This window comes from Oryctolagus cuniculus, chromosome 1 (genome assembly GCF_051225735.1).
Source record: "Oryctolagus cuniculus isolate XC-2025 breed Fujian yellow rabbit chromosome 1, ASM5122573v1, whole genome shotgun sequence".
In the NCBI taxonomy this organism is placed as follows: domain Eukaryota; kingdom Metazoa; phylum Chordata; class Mammalia; order Lagomorpha; family Leporidae; genus Oryctolagus; species Oryctolagus cuniculus.
Window position 1 is genome coordinate 114142648 of NC_142867.1, and position 22799 is coordinate 114165446.

The window sequence follows — 22799 nt, forward strand, 5'->3', positions numbered from 1 at the left end:
ATGCTTACCTGTGTCTTTACTTAATGTCTGAAGCTTTGACATCATCTTCTAAGGAGACGCTCTGCCCTTCTGACAGTCACACATTCACTCGACAAGTGTGCATTGAGCACCTGCTGTTGAGGCTGTGTGCCAGGCCTGGGCCTACTGGTGGTCCAGGCAGGAACAGTGTTTGCATACAGTCTGTAGGGCATGGGGTGGGGGGTGGCAGAAGAGTAAATAGGCAGTTTCAGTATGGTGCAGAGTCCATAAGAGGGGGTGCTATGTTCCTCTAGGAAGCACACCCACATCAGACTCGAGGAGGCATTGATGAAAATCTCTGAAGGGTGTGTAGGGCTACATGGAGTGGAAGCAGAGGACAGAGTGCATGTGGCACAGTCAGAACTTGAGTGGCTCATAGAGAACGTGGGCACAGTGGGGCATGGGAAGGTTGGGTGGGCAAGTAGGGCCCTGATCAACAGGGGCCATGGGAACTTGAGCAGAGCAATCGAGGGCCAGCATTGTGACTCAGCGGGTTAAACCACATCCTGCAATGCCAGCAACCCATATGAGCACTAGTTCGAGCCCTGGCTGTTCCACTTCCAATCCAGCTTCCCGCTAATGTGCCAAGGAAAGCAGTGAAAGGCAGACCATGGCCTTGGGCCCCTGCCTTCCACGTGGGAAACTTGGATGATATTCCTGCCTCTTGACTTTGGCTTGGCCCAGCCCTGGCCTTTGTGGCCATTTTGGGAGTGAACCAGAGGATGGAAGATCTCTCCCTCTCTCTCTCTGCCTTTCACATAATATGTCTTAAAAAAAAAAAAAAAAAGAGAGAGCTGCTGGGGAATGCTAAGTCAAGTGGAAAGACATTGCATTAGGAAAGAGGATGCAGCAGAATTAAGGGGAAAACGAATTGGGTGGGAGAAGGACCAGAATCGGGGAAGCCAGACACCAAGTCAGAAGGCCTCTTGTTCAGCTGTCACCTTTGGCAACTGAGAGCCTTGTTTGCAATTTGTACTGTAAGGACAGATTCATGGGCAGCCCTGGATACTCATCTGGTCCCTGGCAGCGGGACTTAGCCAATCTCTCGCAGCCTGTGCCAGGTTCCCATGACACTTCACCCAGAAAGCAACTGTAGAAATATCCGTTCATTGTGTTCGTCCAGGCCCAACAATACCCTTATTGGCCTATAGGACGTAGTTATGAAACCCTGGCCTGACCATTTTTCCCCTGGCTTCCATGGGTGCCTTTCATGTTTCTTGAATGGCAGGTTTGGAGAGGTCCTAGCCTCCTTTGTCTCTTCCGAAGAGAGGAAACTGATAAGCCTGCTGTGCCTACCCGAGTCTCAGGAAGTTAGGATATTTAAAGTTCTTTAAAAACATTAATGAATATCATCAACAGCATTGACTGGGACAGTGGAAAGGAGTTTGTTTCATACTGAGGTCGGGGAGGAGATGCTTCTTAGAATTAACATGTTGCAAGAAGATTGCCAGACGTAATTAGGCGTGGTGGAAGCAGAGAAATAGAAATGAAATGACCTCATGTCCGGTAGCTAGGGATACCGGCAGCATTGTATTGTTTCCTTGTGCCCCTGGGCTCGGTTTCGACTAGATGGATACACTGGATTTCATGTTGGCTCCGTGTTTTGAGAAAAATGAAGACATTCATCTTTTTGGAGGAACCACCTTCCCCTAAAGGCCCTGAGCCCCAGCTGACCTCACAGCTTTCCCTGCAGAGTCCAAGAGCCTGCTCTGGGTGAAGTGTGGCGCTGGCTTGGCCCACCTCCTGGGCTGCTGTGGTTGTAGCCAGGGCTGGCTTTCCCCAGGCCCCGGAGGTTGCTGTCTGCTCTCTATCAGTTCCACGTGCTGGGGTCTGCGCACCTGGGATGTGGCAGAGGCGCGGAGATGAGCAGTGCAGAGACTACAGTGAGGCGGCTGCCTCTGTGCCCTCATACCTGTCTCTCTTATCAGGGAGGGGGAGGGGAACGGTGCTTAGTGAGATGGCAATGGGCAGGGCTGCGGGCCTGGCTGGGGCCAGGCTGTGACTGACGCTGCTGCGGGGGTTCAGCCAGACGCGCTGTCAGATACCAGGCAGAGAGGAGGAGCTGAGGGAGGCTGTTGTCAGTCGATTTCCGTGCCTCCGAGGCAGACTCCTGCAGCTGGGTGGTTGTCAGGCCCTGGGGTTTCTACATGAATCCCCTGCAGCCTTGTCATTGTGCGTTCATCCCCTGCCTCCCCTGGGAGCTCAATTACAGAGAAGAAATGGAGCCTCCAGTAAGAGCTGCCGGCTGCCGACCAGCCAGGTTGCCCGCTGGTGTTTGTTCCATCCCACCCTCTGTGCCAGGAGTCAGGGCTGCCATACTCCACCTCCCGCCAGCCCCCCAGCCAATCCCGGGAGCCGCCTGCCGTCGCCACACCTCCCCCGATGCTCCGTCCTGGGTCCAAGGGAGACCATGCGTAGCCCAGGAAATTCCATTTGGGGAGAGGGAGAAAATCGAATTCCATCCTCATTCTGACTCCAGATGACATGAGCCGTGATGAGGAGGGGACGTGACATCTGTTTGGAGCCCGTTATATTTTTCACCGTATTTAACAGGCTCTGTTTCTGAGCTTGTTTTATTATTTAACTTCATAACAATGCTACCAGGTATGAATTCTTTCTATTTTATGGTAGAGGGAATGGAAACACAAAAAGTTTCATTTATTTATTTATTTATTTGAAAGGCAGAGCCAGAAAGACAGAGGAAGATATTTTCCATTGGCTAGTTTAATCCTCACATAGCCACAATAGCCAGGGTTACTCCAGACCTGAATCAAGAGTCAGGAACTCCATCTGGGCCCAAGCCCCTGGGTCATCCTCCACTGCCTTCTTAGGCGCAGTAGCAGAGAACTGGATTGAGGCAGGGCCTCTGGGACTCAAACCAGCACTCTGAGGTGGGATGCCCATGTCCCAGGTGACAGCGTAACCCATCGTGCCACAACCCCGGCCCCCCAAATCCAGTGTGTTTGACTGCAGTCCCAAATGTTTGCCCCCATCAGCTTACCCTGAGATTGCTGTTAAGGAGGCTGAGACTCAGGGAGGGTAAAACCAGTTGCCCCAGGAAGAGGGAGAGCTGGTGTTGGAGAGCCAGTCTGTGTTCCTGCTATCGAGTCCTACCCCTGCCCTGCCCTTCTCATCCAGACAGTGTGGTGCCGGCTGCTTGGGTGGATGTGGGCTTCCCTGATGGCAGCTTTGTGGATAAAGGCGTCTGGAAGATCAGAGCCTAGCCCTCCGCTCTCCCTCTCAGCCAGACAGCCCTGGCTCGCCTCTCCCAGCCCTGTGCTGACCTGGAGGTGCCCCATCCCCCTTGGCTGTAACTTTCAGCTTCTCACGCAGTTTTTCTTCCAGAAGCCCAGCTTTCATTTCCATGCCACCCGTGGGATCTGCTTCCTTCTGCTTGCTAATTGGCTTTCCGATGGGGCATTTGTGTCGGGGGGAATTAATTCTTTTTTTCCCATTCTAGCTACCACCATCTGCGACCTGGACACCCAGTTCCGTTGCCAGGAGTCTGGGACGTGCATCCCGCTCTCCTACAAATGTGACCTCGAGGATGACTGTGGGGACAACAGTGACGAAAGGCACTGTGGTAAGCGGAGGCCGTGGGCAGAGGCTCTGTGCTCTGTTGTGGTGATGGGGGTCACCACGCGTGCTCACTGGGCTATAAGAACGGGTCGGCTGGGCTGCAGATGGAGGCTTTCTGATGCCTCTCAGGGATTTGTGATATGCCAGCTGAGCTGCCACCTCCGTGTACACGGTGGGGTTGACTCACTTCCTTTCTCCATGCCGTTCTGAGAGCACCTGCTTGCTGTTTCTTGAGGATTCTTTTCCACTGGAAACATCTGCTCTAGAGCTAACGGGACCCTGGACTCATGGTCAGAAAATGTGGAGCCTGGGCTCTGCTCCCCTGCTGTATTTATGCTTGGTTAGCCTGTGTGTTGCCTTTGTTTTCTAATCTGTAAAATGGGGAAATGGGCCCTGCTTCCCCTTGCAGAGGTGCTGCTGTAAGCGTGAACTATGAGTAAGGAAGTCAGATTTCTGAATGAATTCCCAGCTGTATAGTCTCGGCCCACCCCTCTGAGCAAGTGTGAGATTAACTGCCTAAGGATACAGCCCTGTACCTTTATGAGCTGTTATTTTTCTTAACCATTCTAACTGAATAAGCTGTTAGAATTTAGCAGGTGGTATAGGCACTGGCTAGCATTTGTCTTCTTAATGGGAATTTTTACATTGAGAAAAGTAATGTGTTGTGATTGCAGGGACTGGTGGGCTTCTCCTGGCCAGAGCCTCACCAGCGTCCACGTTAAGTGGCTCAGGTCCATACAGGTCAGGGAGCTCGTTCAGGGTGGCACAGTTAGCTTGAGTTGGAATGAGGAACTGGAACCCATGTCTCCCTCTTCTAATTCCGTGCCCTTTCTCTTGCATAACACCACCCTGTCAGTTTCATGAAGACCTCTCTTAGTCTGTCGGCTCTGGCCCCTAACTGAGGGTTGTAGGTCATCCAGGGAGACAGTTGGCAATACGCATAGTGTGCTACATTGCAGGAACCGCAGGCATGAAAGGGAAGTGAGAATGGTGGCCAGACACTGACCCAGACATGGTAATGAGTGGGGTGGCCCTGCTGAGCCCTCCCTCCCTGTCTAGGGGGCAAGTCCAATGCCAGCCAGGGTGATTTGACTCACAGGCACTGAAATAAGGGGGACAGGTGCTGTGCACAAATCATTTCTGTACGAGGAAACTCAGGGAGCAGGTGCATGGCCACCTTCCATGGAGGATACCCCTGCCCTGGCTCATGCAGAGCGGTTTTATAATTCCGTAACTTTCTTTTATTAAGTAGGAACAAATACATCTTTGGGATTAACAACTTGGTTTTTTTTTTTTTCCCATTCCCCCTGGTTTTCTCCCCTTGGAAGGCTGAGGTGTACGTCTGGCTTCACTCTAGTCAGAAGGAAACCCCACATGGCTTCTTATTTTCAGCTCGCTCACTGGGCTCATGTTTGGCCGTTCAGCAATATCAGTCTCTCCAGATTCTCTGTTCATGGCAGGCTTTGGCTAATTCATCCTGAATCCCTTCCAAGATGCTGGTCAGTCCCTGCTGGGACAGGTCCTTTTCCTGCCTCTGCAGGCTTTCTCCTCGTGAATCTCCCACTCTCCAGCTTTACCAGCTACCTGTCTTCTCGGTAGAGTGCCCAGGACAGGGACACCGGGTGCCAGCTGCTGCCGTTTCTGTGTCCGGCAGCTCTAGAGAGTTCCATGTGAAGGCTGTGTGTCTTGTTCTGTAGTTCGGACTGGGTCATTTATACACAGCAGAGCTGTGTTGCTGGCCGTTCTGGAGGCCGGGCGGGCCAGCATCAGGGTGACGGTGGCTTTGGTGTCTCGTGAGGGCCCGTTCCCCTCGGCAGTGCCTTCTTTGCATTCTCCCATGGCTGAAGGAGAGAGCAGCTTCCTGACGCCTTTCTGAGGTCACTCACCTCATTCTTAATCCCCTCCTAAAGTTGCCACCTCTTGGTGCCATCACGTTGGCGACTCAAGTTTGAGTGTCAGATGTCTGGGGGACACATTAGCCCCAGGACTGGGGAGAGGCGCTGTTGGGCAGCCTCCCTTCATGTCCTCGGTGAAGCTGCCATGGGGCCTTTGTCCTGTCTGTCATCCTTCCAGAAACTGTGCATCCTCCAAGCACCCCGGGGGCCCCACCCACAGAAGTCCCTGGCTGTTTCCTCCGTTGTAGGAGCTGCACTCGGGTGCTTTCCCAAGCATCTCACAGTGATCAGCACTCCCTGGCCCTCGTCTCTCCTTTCCCCAAACCACAGCTCTGTCTGCAGGAGTCCTGTGTGTATTGGAAGGCTCACTGCCCTTGATCGGTGCCTCCTCACCTTCCTGCTGTCGTAGCAAGTGACAGTGTTCCGGGAGAACGTTGGGACGGTGCAAGGAACCACCTGCTGAAAGTCTGAGGGTGCCAGGGTCTCCGTATCACACGCATTGGCAATTATCCCAGATGACCGATAGCCCTGGTTTTAAAGGTCTCTTCTTCCACCCTGTCTACAGATAATCAGTGATACGGCCCATCACGAACTCTTTAGAGCTTTGGCACCAGAGAAGGGATTCTGAGCAGGGATTTGTCCTCACGTCTCTCTCGTTCCTGCCTCACAGAAATGCACCAGTGCCGGAGCGACGAATACAACTGCAGCTCGGGCATGTGCATCCGCTCCTCCTGGGTGTGCGACGGGGACAACGACTGCAGGGACTGGTCCGACGAGGCCAACTGCACAGGTCAGTACTCCCTGGGCGCGGACAGCGGCACTCTCTTCCTTCTAGCCCTCGCTGCCCACACCAGAGAAGTCGGCCCGGCCAGTGCTTCTCAAAGGGCTGCCCTGGGATGAGATAAGGAGCTTGTGCTCCCTTAGCTGAGAAAGGCTCACTAAGAACGGGCGAGCACTGTGTAAGCAGTGTTGAGTGATGGCGTCGGTTTACACTGGGGCTCAAGTTCCTCCGTTCTTCAGGACCAGCAGCCTGTAGTTCGCGGTGCAGTCCCTGATCTGGGGAACTGCTCCAAGCAGCACTAAACTACTTCATGTTGTTCAAGTGGAGCCCCAGAGGGTTCCCCGAACAAGGAAGACGTAAGCTGTACTTGTGCCCGTTTTCGTTAAGATTTTTTTGAAAATGAACTTGGAAACAAGTCAACCCATCGTGGGTGGTTACTCGTGTCCGTTATGATATTATATTTTTATGAAGGGTTGAATGGTTGCCATGTATGTTATAGTGAGTGGCAGGTGGAGGGTGGCAGCGGGTAGACCAAGGAGTCGGGAAGCTTGTAGAGGAATAAAGCCAAATTCTGTTTAATGACCATTGCTGTGTATCCCATAACTATACAGTATTATAGTCTGTCAAAAACAAAAACAAAGCCAAATCCTATTACGTGAGAAATACGTCTGCCCCGCAGCTCTGGCTGTCTTCACTGGGTTCAGCCTGCCAGGGAGGGAGGTGGTGGCATCCAGATGTTTCATTCTAGCAGAGCAGGTTCTGTTTTCAGGTCCCCACCATTCAGGCTTAGTTTTGCAGTTCATAGTTGAGTCCACGTCTCGGTCGTCTGGAGGCAGTCACTTATGTTGAGAATGATGGGAGTGATGCCTGATCCTGTGTCTCAGCCCTCATGCCCCTGCGGTCTCCCGCAGTCCTACCCTGCTAGCGTCTGGTGGCTCACAGCATGCCTGCCGATTGCAGAGAGCCACGTCCAAGCAGGCAGATCTCTGCTCTGCCGGGCCTCATCTGAATGGCTGTGTGCTGGGCTGGGGGTTCGATGTGGTTCCCAAAGGGCGGAGATGCTCTTGTCTCTTGGCCTGTTGGAGTGCCTGCCTGGCCATCACACAGGTTCCCCGTGCCCAGGGAACCTCTGTGGCTCAGGTAGGCATACACAGCGGGCTCCACTCTGTTCATTTTCCTTTATGGGTGACTGTGTGGCCTTGAGGAAGTGAGTGGGCCTCCTGGAATGCCCTGTGCATTGCAGAGGACGTGCTGGGCTGCTCGCACGTTCTGTCCCGGTACAGTTTGTCCAGATCCTTCCGGCGCAGATGCCCCTATCTGTGCCCGGCTTCCAGAAAGGCTGAAGGAAAATGCTGCCGTTGTGAGGCGGGACCTGCAGAAGCAGGGAAATCTGGGGTTGGCGAAGAAGCCGCCCGCCGCCCAGGAGATGCGTGACTGCTGTTTGGAGGCTTGGGGTCTGGATGGATGACTGGTTAGTGACTTAGAAGGATGCACTGGGCATTTCTGCCTGTTGATTGCAGCGTGATTGAATCTCTTGTTGGCGCAGTGACATTCGTCAGGATCGTGTGTCAGCAGCACTGAAGGAGTTCGCAGCTTCATTTCTGGGAATGGCCTTGTCACAGGTCGGGGTTTTATCTCTGGTTTTCTTCTGGCAGGGCCAGCTGGGGGAGATGGAGCTGCTTCTGCTCAGCGGCGGCCTCTCTCTGATGGCTGCCCCTTCCAGGCCTCGCAAGGCTGCTTCTCCCTCTGTGTCCTCGCGCGGGGGTCAGGGGTCAGATGTGAGCTCATTTTGATGTGGGGCATGGTGCTCCGTTTCTTGATCTCTTAAATTAAGCCACCTACACCGCCAAAGAAAATAGGTCAGTGCAAGCTGGCCTCCTGTTGCCCTTACACTTCACCCTCTGTGCTGTGTGTGCGCCTTGCTCTTCTCTTGCGCTTGCTTTCCAGGGCGCTGTTTCCTTTATTCCCTTCAACCCACCCCACACGCTGTTGGTTTTGAGTTTACGGACTGGGTTTCCTTTCTTTTAGCTCTTCCCATTAGGCGTTTTGTGCATATTCCTCATAACTGCCTCCTCTCTTCCATGTGCAGGGACTTCCCTTTGATTCCAATCGGCCCACAGTTCCAATACTAAAATATTAGAAAAATACTTAGTGTTTTAAAACACTAAATAGTTAGCATTTTAGTTTTACACTTCAAAAATCCTAAAATGAGCCCTTGTTTTTTAATGGCCAAACTTATTCATAGGTCTGTAACTCTTGACTTTATAAATTTTTTATTTTTATTTGAAAGGGGAGAGAAAGTGTGTGTGTGACACTCACTGTTTTATCTACTATTTCACCTCCCAAATGCCTGCAAAAACTGGGGCTGGGCCAAGCTGAAGCCAGGAGCCCAGATCTCCACTTGGATCTCTCTTGTGAGTGGCAGAGACCCCAGCACTTGAGCCCCCCAGGGTGTGCATTAGCAGGAAGCTGGGACACAAACCAGGCCCTCCGACATGGGATGCAGGCATCCCAAGCAGAATCTTAATTATTGTGCCTAATTCCCGCCTCTTACCAGCAACTTTTGCTTCCTGTGTCTCATGCCTCCTCTCCATGTGTGTCTTTCAGTGGAAGTGTGGGAGTGGTAAAGTCTTCCCAGGTGTTATTAGTACAAACTTATATTTAACCCTCAATCTTTTTTTTAAAGATTTTTTATTTATTTATTTGACAGGTAGAGTTACAGACAGTGAGAGACAGAGACAAAGGTCTTCCTTCCGTTGATTCACTCCCCAAATGGCTGCTAAGGCTGGTGCTGCGCTGATCTGAAGCCAGGAGCCAGGAGCTTCTTCCTGGTCTCCCATGCGGGTACTGGGACCCAAACACTTGGGCCATCCTCCACTGCCCTCCCAGTCCACAGCAGAGAGCTGGACTGGAAGAGGAGCAACCAGGACTAGAACCCAGCACCCATATGGGATGCTGGTGCCACAGGCGGAGGATTAACCTAGTGTGCCACCGCGCTGCCCCCTAACCTTCAATCTTAAACTCAGATGGGTCTGAGTTTCTAGGTTCATAGTAATTTTCCATTAGAATTTTGATAGAATTGTATCATTTCCTTCTGGTTTCATTTGTGCTGATTTGAATTCTGTTTCTGTCAGATTATCTGTTCAGTTAGCAACAGGTGTTCTTTTCCCTTTAGTTGTCTTCATTTTTGTTCTTATGCAATTTCACCCATGTAGGTATGGAATTATTTTTATTTATGTTGCTTGATTTTTTTAAAAAAATGTATTTATTTATTTGACAGGATGAATGGCAAAGAGAGAGAGAGAGAGAGAGAGAGAGATCTTACATCCACTGATTCATTCTCCCAATGGTTGCAATGGCCAGGTCTGGGTTAGGTCTAGTCAGGAGCTAGGAGCTCCATCCTGGACTCCCACATGGGTGGCAGGGGCCCATGTACCTCCCAGGCACATCCACAAGAAGCTGTATTTGAAGCAGAGCACCTGGCACTTGAATGGACACTCTGATATGGGATGTTGGCATTGCAGGCGGTGACTTAACCTACCCTGTGCTACAATGCTGGCCTCTGTTTTCTTTTTCAAACCAAAGGGTTTATATTTTTCATCAGTCCTGGGAAATTATCGCTATTATAATTCAGCTTTCTCTGTTTGCTACTTTCTGTGTTCTAGTCTTCAGCAATTAACCATTTATTGACTACATCATTTTGTTGTTATTTATGTTTCCTGTTTTTGTATTTGCTGTTTCTTTATAACTGTGTTAGAAGCTGAGTTACTCTTCAGACTTACCTTCCACTTCAATAATTCTCTTTTCAACTGAATCTAACCTACTGTTTCTCATGTATGCATTGAGGTATTTTTATTTCTGTGACTATGTTTTTGGTATGTAAAATTTTTATTTGGTACTTTTTCAAGTCTGCTGTTTTTTAGTGCTCTTTCTTTATGCTTTACACTTTTTTCTTTTGTATCATTCAGATTGTGTTTATAGTTGCATTTCTTTTCCCTCATGCACCTCATAGCGGTTCATGCTTTGTAAGAAATGAAGCAAAATTTTTCTCCCAATGGTACTGATCCTTTTTGCCCCACTCATGTTTGGATAATGCGTGTGATCAGGTGTTGCAACAGGTCCTGATGAGCGAGGGAAGACCTGTCTAGGACAGTGACACAGATTAGGAACTGAAGTCTGCTCCATAATTGTTTATCCCATTACCCCACCATTCTTAGCAGTTTCAATGAATCCTATTACATGAAGGAGTCTCTAGACTGCATTAAAGGCAATCTCTTTCATCAAATGTTAGCATTTCATTCATGCTTGGCCACTTGGTCGAAAAGTCTTCAAAATGAACCCAGCTTCTGTGGTGGAGATTGGCGGTCTTGGATGTGTCTCCCAACACTGTCACTTGGAAGCTCCACTAGCACGCTGGAATTATTTTCCATTACCTGTTGTTCTCAATTAAATTCAACATAGGCTGATTAATAACAAGTAGGTTAGTATGATAATCAGTGTAGGTTACTTTAGATTTTATATATATATGAGCAAGGCTCTGATGAGAATTTTTTAAAAAGGCCATCAAACTTGTGACACCAATAAATCAAAAGTATTCCAGGTGATGGCTGTTACTGGAGCAGAAACTCATGTAACATGCATGATCCACTCCTCCTCCTGCCAGGGGTCAGTATATTTTCAAAAGCTCTTTAATGGACTCTGCATGCCAAATGCTATACATACTGGAACTTCCTGTGCACTTACTTACATGCTACCGCGGATAGCCTTGGTCTCGGGAGAAGTGAGGGAAGACACAGGTGATGGACCAGTACTTGTTTGAAAGTGGGCTGACGAGTCAGGTACTTTGTATTTCCGACCATTGCAGCAACATTTAGCCTCAAATGCAGTAGAAATTCTAGAGGACATTGTAAGGCGATTTTCCCAGCCCTTGAGCTGCTAACTATCATATTTGAATAAAAACTATAGTTTGCTCACAACAACCCAGTTTCATTTGTTTTATTTTATTTTTATTTTTTTTTTAAATTTTTTGACAGGCAGAGTGGACAGAGAGAGACAGAGAGAAAGGTCTTCCTTTACTGTTGGTTTACCCTCCAATGACCGCTGCGGCCAGCGCGCTGGCACCGCACTGATCGAAGCCAGGAGCCAGGTGCTTCTCCTGGTCTCCCATGGGGGCACAGGGCCTATTTGGGCCATCCTCCACTGCCTTCCCGGGCCACAACAGAGAGCTGGCCTGGAAGAGGGGCAACTGGGACAGAATCTGGCGCCCCGACCGGGACTAGAACCCGGTGTGCTGGCGCCACAGGTGGAGGATTAGCCTAGTGAGCCAGGTTTCGTTTGTTTTACCTCCTTCTGTTGGGAGGACATCTGGTCCTCACAGTGAAACTCCGTGGTCGATCACAGCCCGATAATATTAGATGGAAGATTCCAGAGATAAGCAGTTCAAAAGCTGTAAATAGTTTTTTACTGCAGTGCATGGTTGCAGCGTTTCTGTTGCATTACTAGTTACTGTTCATCTCTCACTGTTCCATTACTAGTTACTGTTCGTCTCTCACTGTTGCATTACTAGTTACTGTTCGTCTCTCACTGTTGCATTACTAGTTACTGTTCGTCTCTCAGTGTGCCTGTGACTTAAATGCATTGTAGGTATACATACTTGGATGTTTGGCTCCGACGCTGTTCACCATTGCAGGCGTCTGTGAAGCATCTTGAAAGGAGTCTCCTGTGGAAAGGGGAGGGACCACCGTGTGTTGTCACAGGCCAAGCCTGCTGTCACTCAGCGGTGCACAGAGCCGCTTGCTGCCTCCGAGAAGGAAGGGGAAAGCCAGTGGAGGAGGCAGCCAGTAGTGCTGGTCGGACTTCAGGCAGGTACCGGGCATCAGAATGTGTCTTGGACCGAGATGTTGAGATACGTCTCCGTGACTTCCGGGTGCAGTGGTCATGTGTGCCGGTGAGGCTGCCCAGTGACTGATTAGCTTGTTTGTCCCTTGTAGTGACTGTAGGGGACACGAGGTGTTATTAGCGGTGGGTGGCTCCTGACTGCACAGAAAGTTAGTTCCATTTAATGGGGCCTGGCTTCTTTGCAGTTTTGGCTACATCTTGTATGTTCTTTGGGTCTGAGGTGCTTTTGGTTTTTGTTTTAAACAATGAGGAGGTCATGACCTTTCGGAGAAGACTCCTTACATAGCATTGGCTGGCCAGGCCCAGAACTCCGTGTGCTGAGCACTCGCCACCCCTCCTTACTGCATGCCCTCTGGATGAGTCAGGATTTACGGGAGAAGAGGAAGCAGCACGGTGCTGTAGGGAAACAGCAGGTGTGGACTCGGCCTGGTGCTATTCATTATGACTTTCCTAATCTCTCTCAGCCTGGTTCTCAGTGGTGAGAGGTAAGTAACCCTCAGCTCGTGGATCGTGGAGAGTGAGCGGTTTCTCAGCAGGGTGCCCGTGCGTGGCTCCTGTGACGCCGCATCACCCACAGACCCGAGTCGCTGCCCTCCATGCTAAGATCGGCAGCCCCAGCAGAGGAGGAGCGGCGGCTGGCACCAAGCTGCTCTGGGGCTGGTGGTGACCGAGGGGTCACGGTGTCCCCCTTCTCTGTCGTTGGCAGCCATCTATCACACCTGTGAGGCCTCCAACTTCCAGTGCCGCAACGGGCACTGCATCCCCCAGCGGTGGGCGTGTGACGGCGACGCCGACTGCCAGGATGGCTCTGATGAGGATCCAGCCAACTGTGGTAAATGCACTCGCCCCAGCTCCCACGTGGAGCCGCCCCGGTGTCTTCTGTTCAGGAAAAGAAGCAGCAGATGGACCAGGAAATGAAGCCCCGTCCCACTGTGCCCGTGTGTCCTCCCTGGCAGCCAGCACAGCCACTGTCCATGCTGTGTTGCCCTAGGACGTGCCAGGGCGAGCTCCAGGGTCTGGCTTCTCGGGCAGGCGAGCCGTGAGCCCCGCAAACAGAACACACAAAGCACCCTCCCACGACCAGTTATCTTTGAGAATTTCTGTCCGTGTCCTTCGGCCACACATTCCAGATTCCCGTGGGATTGCACCAGTTGTCTGCGTGTTGTCACGCGTTCTGCTCCTTTCCTGTTGCAGTATCAAGCGTGTTTCCCTATCCGTGTGTGTTCCTGTAGTTAGGGTTTTTATGGAGACGCGGATTCATGCTGCCTGGTTGGGCACTCGAGTGCTTTTCGTGTTACGCTGCCACGGCACTGCAGCCGTCACGTCCTTGCACCTGACGGCTTGTGTTTCTTTTGTGATGTTTCCTGGGGCGCACTCTTCCGTCTGGAATGGTGTGGGGTCAGAGGCTCTGGTCACTTTCCGTGATGCAATCTGTTTCCAGATTGCCTTTCCAAAGGAATGTGCCCAGTAGGTCTCCACCAGCGATAAATTGCATGTGCCCACATCTCCCTTGATACCCAGCTTTGTCTTTTTGGTTGTTTTCACTAATTAAATGAGTGTGTCTGTCTCATGTCATTTTTGTTACACCTTTTTTTTTTAAAAAAAAAAATTATTTATTTGGAATACAGTTACACATAGAGAGAGATCGTCCATCTGCTGGTTCACTTCTCAAATGTCCACAATGGCCAGGGCTGGGCCAGGCTGAAGTCAGGAGCCTGGGACTCCATCTGGGACTCCCACACACATGGGTGCAGGGACCCAGGTACTTGGGCCATCTTCTACTGCCTTCCCAGGCTCATCCCTAGGGAGCTGGATCAGAAGTGGAATAGCTGGGACTCAAACCAGCGCTCAGATACGGAATGCCAGCATCTCAGGCAGCAACTATACCCACTGCGCCACGCCACCGGCCTCCTGATTTCTATGTTTTTAAAAGCCACTTAGTATTCCTTAGAGGCATTAATCATTTCTTTTGAGTCATGTTGCTAATTTGCTATGTGACTCTGTGTTTAATGTCTTCTCACTCATTTCTTAGGAATGATGGCTTTTCACAGCACTAATACCCGTTGTGTAGCCTTATACCTGATTCGCCAGGAGCTGGGCTTGCAAAGGCTATGCCTGTGCTGTTGGCACGGATTTTTAAATCTGATGTCTGGCATAACTGCCCGGGAGAAGGGTGACCTGGCCCTGAGGATTCAGAGCTGAGCGTCGTGACATCTCGCTTCTGGTTTAACCTGCCCTGGAACTGGCTGTGAAGCTCAGGCTTTTAGCACTTGCAGGCAAGCTTTCTCCAAAAGGGCTTTGCTTTACACTTTCTGAAGAAATAAAGTGGCGAGTGATTTAAAGAGCTTTAAGAAAGTAGAATTTCATAGTCAGGATTCATGTCCTGCTTTTTTCTGTTCACTAGAGCTTTTTCTGCTAAAATAAAATCCTGTTTTGAATAGGTAATTCACATGGTTCACAATGAAAAAAAAAATACAATAAAAATAGGTTTGGGAGCTGATGCTGTGGCACAGCAGGTTAAGCCACGGCCTGTGGGACTAGCAACCCATATGGGCACTGGTTCAAGTCCTGGCTGCCCCACTTCTGATCCAGCTCCCTGCTAATGGCCTGGGGAAAGCATCCTCCTTATCTCTGATTGCATTATGTTTGAAGTCCTGGGGTCCTGCCACCCATGTAGAAGACCATGAAGAAGCTCCTGGCTTCGGCCTGGCCCTTCAGTGCAGCCATTTGGGGATGAACCAGCAGATGGAAGATCTTGCTCTCTGTCTCCCCTTCTCTAACTCTGCCTTTCAAATAAATAAATATTTTTTTTTTTAAAAAAGAGAGAGGGAGAGACAGAAAGGTCTTCCATTTGCTGGCTCACTCCCCAAATGGCCACAATGGCCGAAGCTGGGCCGATCTGAAGCCAGGAGCTTCCTCCCAGTCTCCCAAGTGGGTACAGGCGCCCAAGCACTTGGATCATCCTCCACTGCCCTTCCAGGCCACCAGCAGAGAGCCAGATGAGAAGAGAAGCAGCCAGGACATGAATCAGCACCTGTACAGGATGCCCGCACCACAGACAGAGGCTTAGCTTACAACACCACAGTGCTGGCCCCCAGTAAATAAATCTTGGGAAAAAAAAGTTCAGTGAAAGGTTTTCTTCCTTCCTGCCCAGTTCCCACTCTGTCCTCGTAGTAAACTATGATTGTATGTTCTTCAGAATATTTTTGTACATGCATAAACATGTAAACTTCCCTGTAGTCTAGCCCTATTACCTACATCATATGCTATGCATGTTTCTTTGTGTCATGTTTTTTCACATAACTCTATCTCTGGGACCTAAGTTTTTGTAAAGCACTTCAGTCTCTCTGGACCTGCCTGGTGGTCCAGTGACCTAATTAGGCCCCTAGAGATGGACATGTGGGTGGTTTTCAACCTGTCACCCTGTTATAGTGTAGCGCGTGTACTTCCGCTGAGTACAGGTTGTGGTCTGGTTCTGAGATGATTTATTTTTCGACCTGTAAGTAGACAGTATCTCTGCAGGTAGAATACCTGGGCCCCAGTATCTACATTTGTCATTTTGCTAGCTATTGCCAGACTGCCCTGGGCGTGTACCCATGTATTCCCCCATCACCAGTGTACATGAGCACCTGCTGTTTCCGCTTCATCCTCCTTCTCTCTGACTGCACTGCATTTCAGAGAAGAAGTGCAACGGCTTCCGCTGCCCGAACGGCACCTGCATTCCCTCCACCAAACACTGTGACGGCCTGCACGATTGCTCGGACGGCTCCGACGAGCAGCACTGCGGTGAGTCTGCTCCCAGCCCTGGGTGCGCCGGGGCCCTGCTGGTTGTGAGTGAACAGCAGTATATTAGGCTAACTCTCTCCAGTTCCAAGTTGAGCCCCGAGTTCCTGGCCAGGGCTCCTGGGGGCTGATCGTGGCTGGGAGACGTGGTTTGGGCAGAGCAGGTGGTAGGGGACAGGCGGGGGTGACTGTGGGGTTACTTGACACTTTGGTGAGTGTTCCTGTGTACTTGCTGTGTGTCTTGGGAGTTGACCAGCTGCTTGGACTGGGAGGCGTCCCCTGCCCGCCAGGTTTTGCTGATGCTGCCAAGTGCCACTCAGGAAAGCGGGGTGGGGGAGGGGGGAGGTGACTTTTTGATCCCGTTTTCTTTGGATCCAGAATGAGTGTCTTGGATGTACATCCACGTCACCCAGGGAGCTTGAAGGGCCGCTGTTGCCCAGGAGTCTGAGTGAGTCAGCTCGAGTGCCCTTGGGCGTTGGGAGTGTGGCCAGTGCTCCAGGATGACAGTGACTTTACTGGTGCAGGGGTGGTGAACTGACCTGTGGGTGCAACCCAGCCCGTAACCAGCTCTGAGCTGCAGTGGGCTCGCTTCTGATGGCAGGATCTGCCGGCTCTGTGCCTGGCCTGCCTGGCGGCCCGCGTGCTCTCATGGTGGAGTGGAATAGTTCCGAGGCTGTGCTCTCTGGTTGTGTTAGTTGGGGTTCTCCAGAGAAAGAGAGCCAAGTGTGTGTGTGTGTGTGTGTGTGTGTGTGAGAGAGAGAGAGAGAGAGACAGACAGACAGACAGAGACAGAGAGACTGTGACTCACGATTATGGAGCTGGCAGGTGCAAACTCGGCTGGTGAGTCAGCAGGCTGGAGATCCAGGGATAAGGTCAAGGTTCAAGTCTGAAGACGGTCAGGCTGGACACTCAGGAGGGAGCCGTTCTGACCCCAGGGTTGTCATCTTCCTGCTGTGCCTTCGCCCGGCCTTTTCTCTGCACATGCATCCCGAGTGTGTCTTCCCTTCCTATGAGGACACCAGTCCTGTTGGATTAGGGCCTCCCCCTTGTGACCTCATTTATCCCTCATGAGCTCCTTAACATCTGTACCCCAAGTACAGTCACATTAGGGGTTAGGGCTTCAGCAGGTGAATTTCGGGGAGACGCAGTTCTGTCCACAGCACGGGTCCCTTACAGGAAAGGGTTTATCAGAGGGCCAGTGTCATGTCGGTAGTGATTGGGGTCATGGGCTTTGGTATGGGGCAGCTGTGAATTTCAGTCTTGACTTCACCCTCCCCCTCTGCTGTGTGCTCTTGGATAACCGTTGAAGGCGTCATTTTCTGTTTTCTCACTCGGAACACAGGGACACTGGGGGCTCTGATGAGAGAGTCCAACCATGCGCTTCTCATCCTGGGCCTCAGCTCTGGGCTTGGCTGCCATGCGAGCGCTCACAGCCCTCTCCCCTCTCCTGCCCCCTTGCAGAGCCCCTGTGTACACGGTTCATGGACTTCGTGTGTAAGAACCGCCAGCAGTGCCTCTTCCACTCCATGGTGTGCGATGGGATCATCCAGTGCCGTGACGGCTCCGACGAGGACCCAGCCTTTGCAGGATGCTGTGAGTGGGGCGGGTGTGTTGGGGGGGCTCACCCACGGTCACGGCCATTTGGCTGCCGTCAGGTTGCAGGTCTCGATTGAACGGCTGAGCCCGCCTTATCTACGACAGACCTAACTTGGTTGCTGAGACGTACTGCCTCTTCATTGGTAGTGTTTGGGGAAGGTGGAGAAGGACCAAGGCCTTGGCTTACATGTCACTGATGCAAGAGGCCTTCTTGCTAGTACTATAGTAAATACGCCGCCCCCCATGCACGAGACCCCCCTTCCCAATGGTCCTCCAGTGCTTATTTCACTGTCAGCCTCCCCCGCCAGACGTGAGCCTCACAGGAGCAGGGCTTCATGGAGTTCATGGCCATGGCCCTGTTTCAGAAACACTGCTAGCAGGAGTGTGGAGTTGCCTCCTGAGGCTGCCACAGCAAGACACAGCACAGGCCTGTCCTTTCTGCCGGTTCTGGAGGCTGCAAGCCCACAATCAAGGCATCGACAGGGCTGACTCCCTCTTGGCCTGTGCATGGCCGCCTCTCCCTGTGTCCACCCACGGGCTCTTCTCCACACTTGTCTGTGTCCGGCTTTCCTCTCCCATCAGTCAGATTAGATTACAGCCCATTGTGATGGCCTCATTTTAACTTTAATCTCCTCTTGAAAGACCTTCTCTCTAAGCTCAGCCACGTTCCTGAAGTCCTGGGGTTAGGACTTCAACGGCAGAGTCTGGGGAGAGGGGTGGAGATCTATGGACTGGATCACTTAGCACCCGTGGGCTCCGTGCTGCAACACTTGGCTTTTGCTTTGAGGAGTCTTTCAGCCAGGCGACCTCTGAGCAGGGGACATTTGCACATCCCCCTCGCTATGGAGCAGCCCCGTCTCTAGCAGGGCCAGAAGCTGTCTGGCCTGACAGGTGTCTGTTCCCTGTGTAGCCCAAGACCCCGAGTTCCACAAGGTGTGCGATGAGTTCGGCTTCCAGTGTCAGAACGGCGTGTGCATCAGCTTGATCTGGAAGTGTGACGGGATGGATGACTGCGGGGACTACTCCGACGAGGCCAACTGTGGTAAGGAGAGCTCAGATCCGCGTCCTCCTGTCCCGGGCTGCAGGGACAGTGACACTGGCAGTTAGGGGCGCCAGCCGGCGCTCCCCTGAGCAGGCGTGGCCTGCTTTCTTCAGCAGCAGTGGCCGCCAGCCCCTGCATTCCCACAGGAGGGTCTGAGTCATGAAGTGGGAGCCTGGTGCCCGCAGGTGCTAAGCAAGGGCTTTTCCCGTCTCCTCCTCTTTACTCAGTTGGGAAGACATCATGTGTAGGAGCTGCAGTGGGGAAGGAATCCTGGGAAATGTGATGGAGGGTGCCCTTTCCCCACCAGAAGCCACAGAGCGCCCTGTTGGAGAGCTGTTGGCACCATCAGATTGTCATCAGCAGTTAGGGCGTCCCTCTGATAAAATGTCACAGTTAAAACTCACGTGATCACTCTCAGGATGTTGAAGCGTAGGTCAGAATGAACGGGCGGTTGGGGCCTTTTGGACTTTGTGGGTGTATTTTTGATGCCCACGGTCCGTGAGGCTGCCTTGGGGAAGGTGCTGCGGGTCATCCTGGGCCCTGGGTCCTGAGCAGGACACATACCGCTGCAGCTTTGTGTTCGGGCTGGTGCAGGGCAGATGACTGATTGTGTGCTCGATCTCCCCAGAAAACCCCACAGAAGCCCCCAACTGCTCCCGCTACTTCCAGTTCCGGTGTGACAATGGCCACTGCATCCCCAACAGGTGGAAGTGTGACAGGGAGAATGACTGTGGGGACTGGTCCGACGAGAAGGACTGTGGAGGTAAGAGGCATCAGCGTGTGTGCTGGGCCAGCGGATGGCAGGCTGGCAAAGCCAGGGCACAGCAAGGCAGTCCCTCCTCTGTCCCCATAAAGTCCTACCTTGTCTCTGTAGTATCTAGCTCATTCCATATGGTCTTGGATTTGGGGGCAGGTGATCCTGTGGGTTTTTTTTCCCATCTACCTTCCCCATTTTTAAGTCAGTGTTGGTTTCTTCCATTTCTAAGGTTATTCATTCCACTTTTTTTTTTTTCCAAAAAAATTTATTTGAAAGTCAGAGTTACAGAGAGAGAAGGAAATCCAGAGAGAGCTTTTTTATCTGCTGGTTCACTCCTCAAGTGACCACAACACCTGGGGCTGGGCCAGGCCAAAGCCAGGAGCCAGGAGCTTCTTCTGGATCTCCTACATGGGTGCAGAGGCCCAAACACTTGCATTGTCCGTTGCTTACCCAGACCATCAGCAGGGAGCTGGATTGGAAGTAGAGCAGCTGAGACTCAAACTGTTGCCTCTATGGGAGGCCAGCACTGCAGACTGTGGCTTAACCTGCTTACACCCCAACTCATTCCATATTTTGCAGGCACGATGATAAGTCTAGAACCTTGCAGGCTGGCAGCATCTGTATCTCCTCAGAGCATGTTAGAAATGCAGAGTTTCTGACCCTGCCCACACCCACCGAGTCAGAATCTGCAGTATAGCAAGGTGCCCAGGTCCTGGATCTGCCCTGATACATTTCAGAAGCACCAATGTGCTTGTCTCTTTCCTTTTTAGCATTCTTATCTCCAAACCAGGTTTTGGGGTAGATGGGATTGAATTAACCAGAACGGTGTTTGACCTCAATAGGAATTCTCTTAGCCACCACGTGACTTCCGGCAGCCGTCTCAAATTCCTTCAGAAGTAAATCTGTTTTAATATTAGGCAGGGGTGGGTGTTTGGCTTAGTGGTTAAGATGTCCAAGTCTCCTGGTTGGATACCCACCTCCAGCTCCTGACCCCAGCTTCCTGAAAGTGCACAGTGCACACCCTGGGAGGCAGCAGTGACGGCACACAGAACTGGGCTCCTGCCACTCACCTGGGAGCCCTGGACTGTGTTCCCGGCTCCTGGCTTTAATCCTAACCCGGCCCTGTTGCAGGTGGTTGGGGGAGTAAGCCAGTTAATGCTAGCTTTTCCCCCTGTTGCTGCCTCTTAAAATAAAAATGAAATGAGAAATTACTAGCCCAAGTCAATCACAACACGTGCAGAGAACTGGCTCCCTCCAAGGGCAGCTCAGGATGTACGCTACACGGCATTGTTGATGATTGTTAATGAGCCACTGTGCTGAGCTGTGCCCCTCTCTGGCCTCCCTTGGCTGGTGCACTAGGCCACCCTGCGGGTCCTATTTGGCCTGAGGTCAGCTTATAACCCTCTGGGTTTCCTTGCTTGGTTTTTTCCTCAGATTCACATGTACTTCCGTCTACGACTCCTGCACCCTCCACGTGTCTGCCCAATTACTACCGCTGCGGCGGGGGGGCCTGCGTGATAGACACGTGGGTTTGTGACGGGTACCGAGATTGCGCAGATGGATCCGACGAGGAAGCCTGCCCCTCGCTCCGTGAGTCCTGACCCCGGCCCTGTCCTGTGGCGTCTGCCGTTTTAGGAGGGACCTCCTGGGGGTCTGCCCCGGGGCACAGCCTCATTGGCCCATCTGTGGCCAGGCTCCCTCTCACCAGCCGTGCACCTGCAGGGCAGGGAGACTCCCAGCACCGCTGTTTGCATTCCAGACTCAAAGGGAGTATCTTGTCTGTGACTGCCCTGCAGTCCTCCTGCAAGCTCAGGCGGGGCCACCCTGCTTCTCGCCCTGCTGCAGTTGAGCCGCCTTTGCTTCCTTCTCAGTGGGAAATTACAGTTGGAATGATGGACAGGTGTGTGTGCGCGCGCGCAGGAGAGAAACAGTTGGGATGCTGGGCAGGTGTGTGTGTGCGTGTGTGTGTGTGTGTGTGTATGTGTATGAAAGAAACTCTGGAGAGGCCCATGTTCCTGCTTGATTGGCATAGGGCCTGTCCTACTAAAAGAAGGGTGAGCACTGCCATCTAGTGGCTGAGCACAGAGGTGGCTTGGAGGGCAGTGCGGCAAGCACGCTGCTCCAGGCGTACGGTAAGGTGTGAAACCCTGAATGGCACCGCATCTCAGCTGCAGACTGAACAGAGGTGAGGATGCTGCGTTCTCTCAAACAGGAGTCTGTGTCACACTCACTTGGAGCAGGAGAGTGTGCCCAAGTCCCTTCCCTAGAAAGCTTCTTGGTCACCTGCCCGATTTTCCTCTTTTGTGACTGTTCACTCCTTGGCCTTCTGTTTACCATCATCAGTGGTCTCTCTCATCTGGAAGATCACTGCTTGCCTTTAATTCCCATTTCCAAAGCCCGGTGTGAGCTGAGCCCTACTGGGCTCCCCTTGCTCTTGTGTCTGCCACGCCGGGCTCTTCACGCACGCCAGACAGACTGGCTTTTAGCGCACCTGCTGTGTGCCTGCAGCACGGTTTTTGTCCTCAGAAGCTCTTGTGTCTTCAGCCCTGTGCTCCTCCTCTCCCTGTGTGTGAAGCTCGCCATCCATCAGGGCAAAAGGAAGCATGGGCTCTAGGGCAGAAGACACACTGATAAGTCATCGCTGTCTCCAAAACTAAAGGACCACCCAGAACGGAAGCACCTGGGGTGTTCATAAAAATGAGAGTTTCTGAGTGGCACCCAGGAGATCTCCATAAGACTCACCGTTCTCCTGAAGTTTGAGGTTTCTGCTTTGAACAAGTAGACCACAACTCTCTCTCGGAAGTCCTGCCTCCCGGGAGCTTCCGTCGCCTCCTGTAGCCCATGTGTGTCTCTCCCTGTCTTCCATGACCTTCCCGACTGTCCTTTTGATAAATAACTGAGATTGGCCACTTATTACTCCCTGATCATTTCACAGATCTTTTCTTTGCACAATTATGTGGATTTCCTGTTTGGCGGTCACACTGTGCAGTGCTTTGAATCTTCAGTTGTAACTGCCACAATAATGGGCAAGTAGCCGGTGCCCAGAAACGCTTTCTGCTCCTGTTGGTTGCCTCCTTTGTCTGAGTGGAGCACGCCCTTTGACAGCTTTGTCAGATGACTCTGATGACGCCTGGTGACAGCCTTGCAGCACGCTTGTCTCCTGAGCTTCGGTGCAGGGATTTGTACCCGTGACCCCGTGCTGGGGACTCACTTGGCTGCTGAGAGTTGCTTACCATCATCTTAGGAACTCGCATTCCCTCGCTCTTGGATTAGAGCTCTGTTTTCTGTATCTCAGTTCACTCATTCATTCGTCTCTTCCTTCCTTCCTTTTTTTAAATTCAGTCTCATAATTTGGTAAAGCGCATTTTCTAGAAAGTTCCTGAAAACACTGTATGGGGAAATATAGTTGAGAGGTAACTAATTTGCAAGTGTTTCTGTGCTGCCTTCAGA

General features: G+C 51.7%; 1 protein-coding gene across 4 annotated transcripts in view; it reads left to right on the forward strand.

The window, feature by feature from the left end:
- The window catches only part of SORL1 (sortilin related receptor 1), a 175789-nt gene that overhangs the window by 110527 nt on the left and 42463 nt on the right, over nucleotides 1–22799 (forward strand). For all 4 annotated transcript variants that reach the window (NM_001082664.1, XM_089328999.1, XM_089328989.1 and 1 more), the window contains 8 exon segments: nucleotides 3479–3601; nucleotides 6163–6282; nucleotides 12878–13003; nucleotides 15850–15957; nucleotides 17416–17547; nucleotides 18461–18592; nucleotides 19221–19355; nucleotides 20784–20939. In NM_001082664.1, the coding sequence (NP_001076133.1) occupies nucleotides 3479–3601; nucleotides 6163–6282; nucleotides 12878–13003; nucleotides 15850–15957; nucleotides 17416–17547; nucleotides 18461–18592; nucleotides 19221–19355; nucleotides 20784–20939 (1032 nt within the window).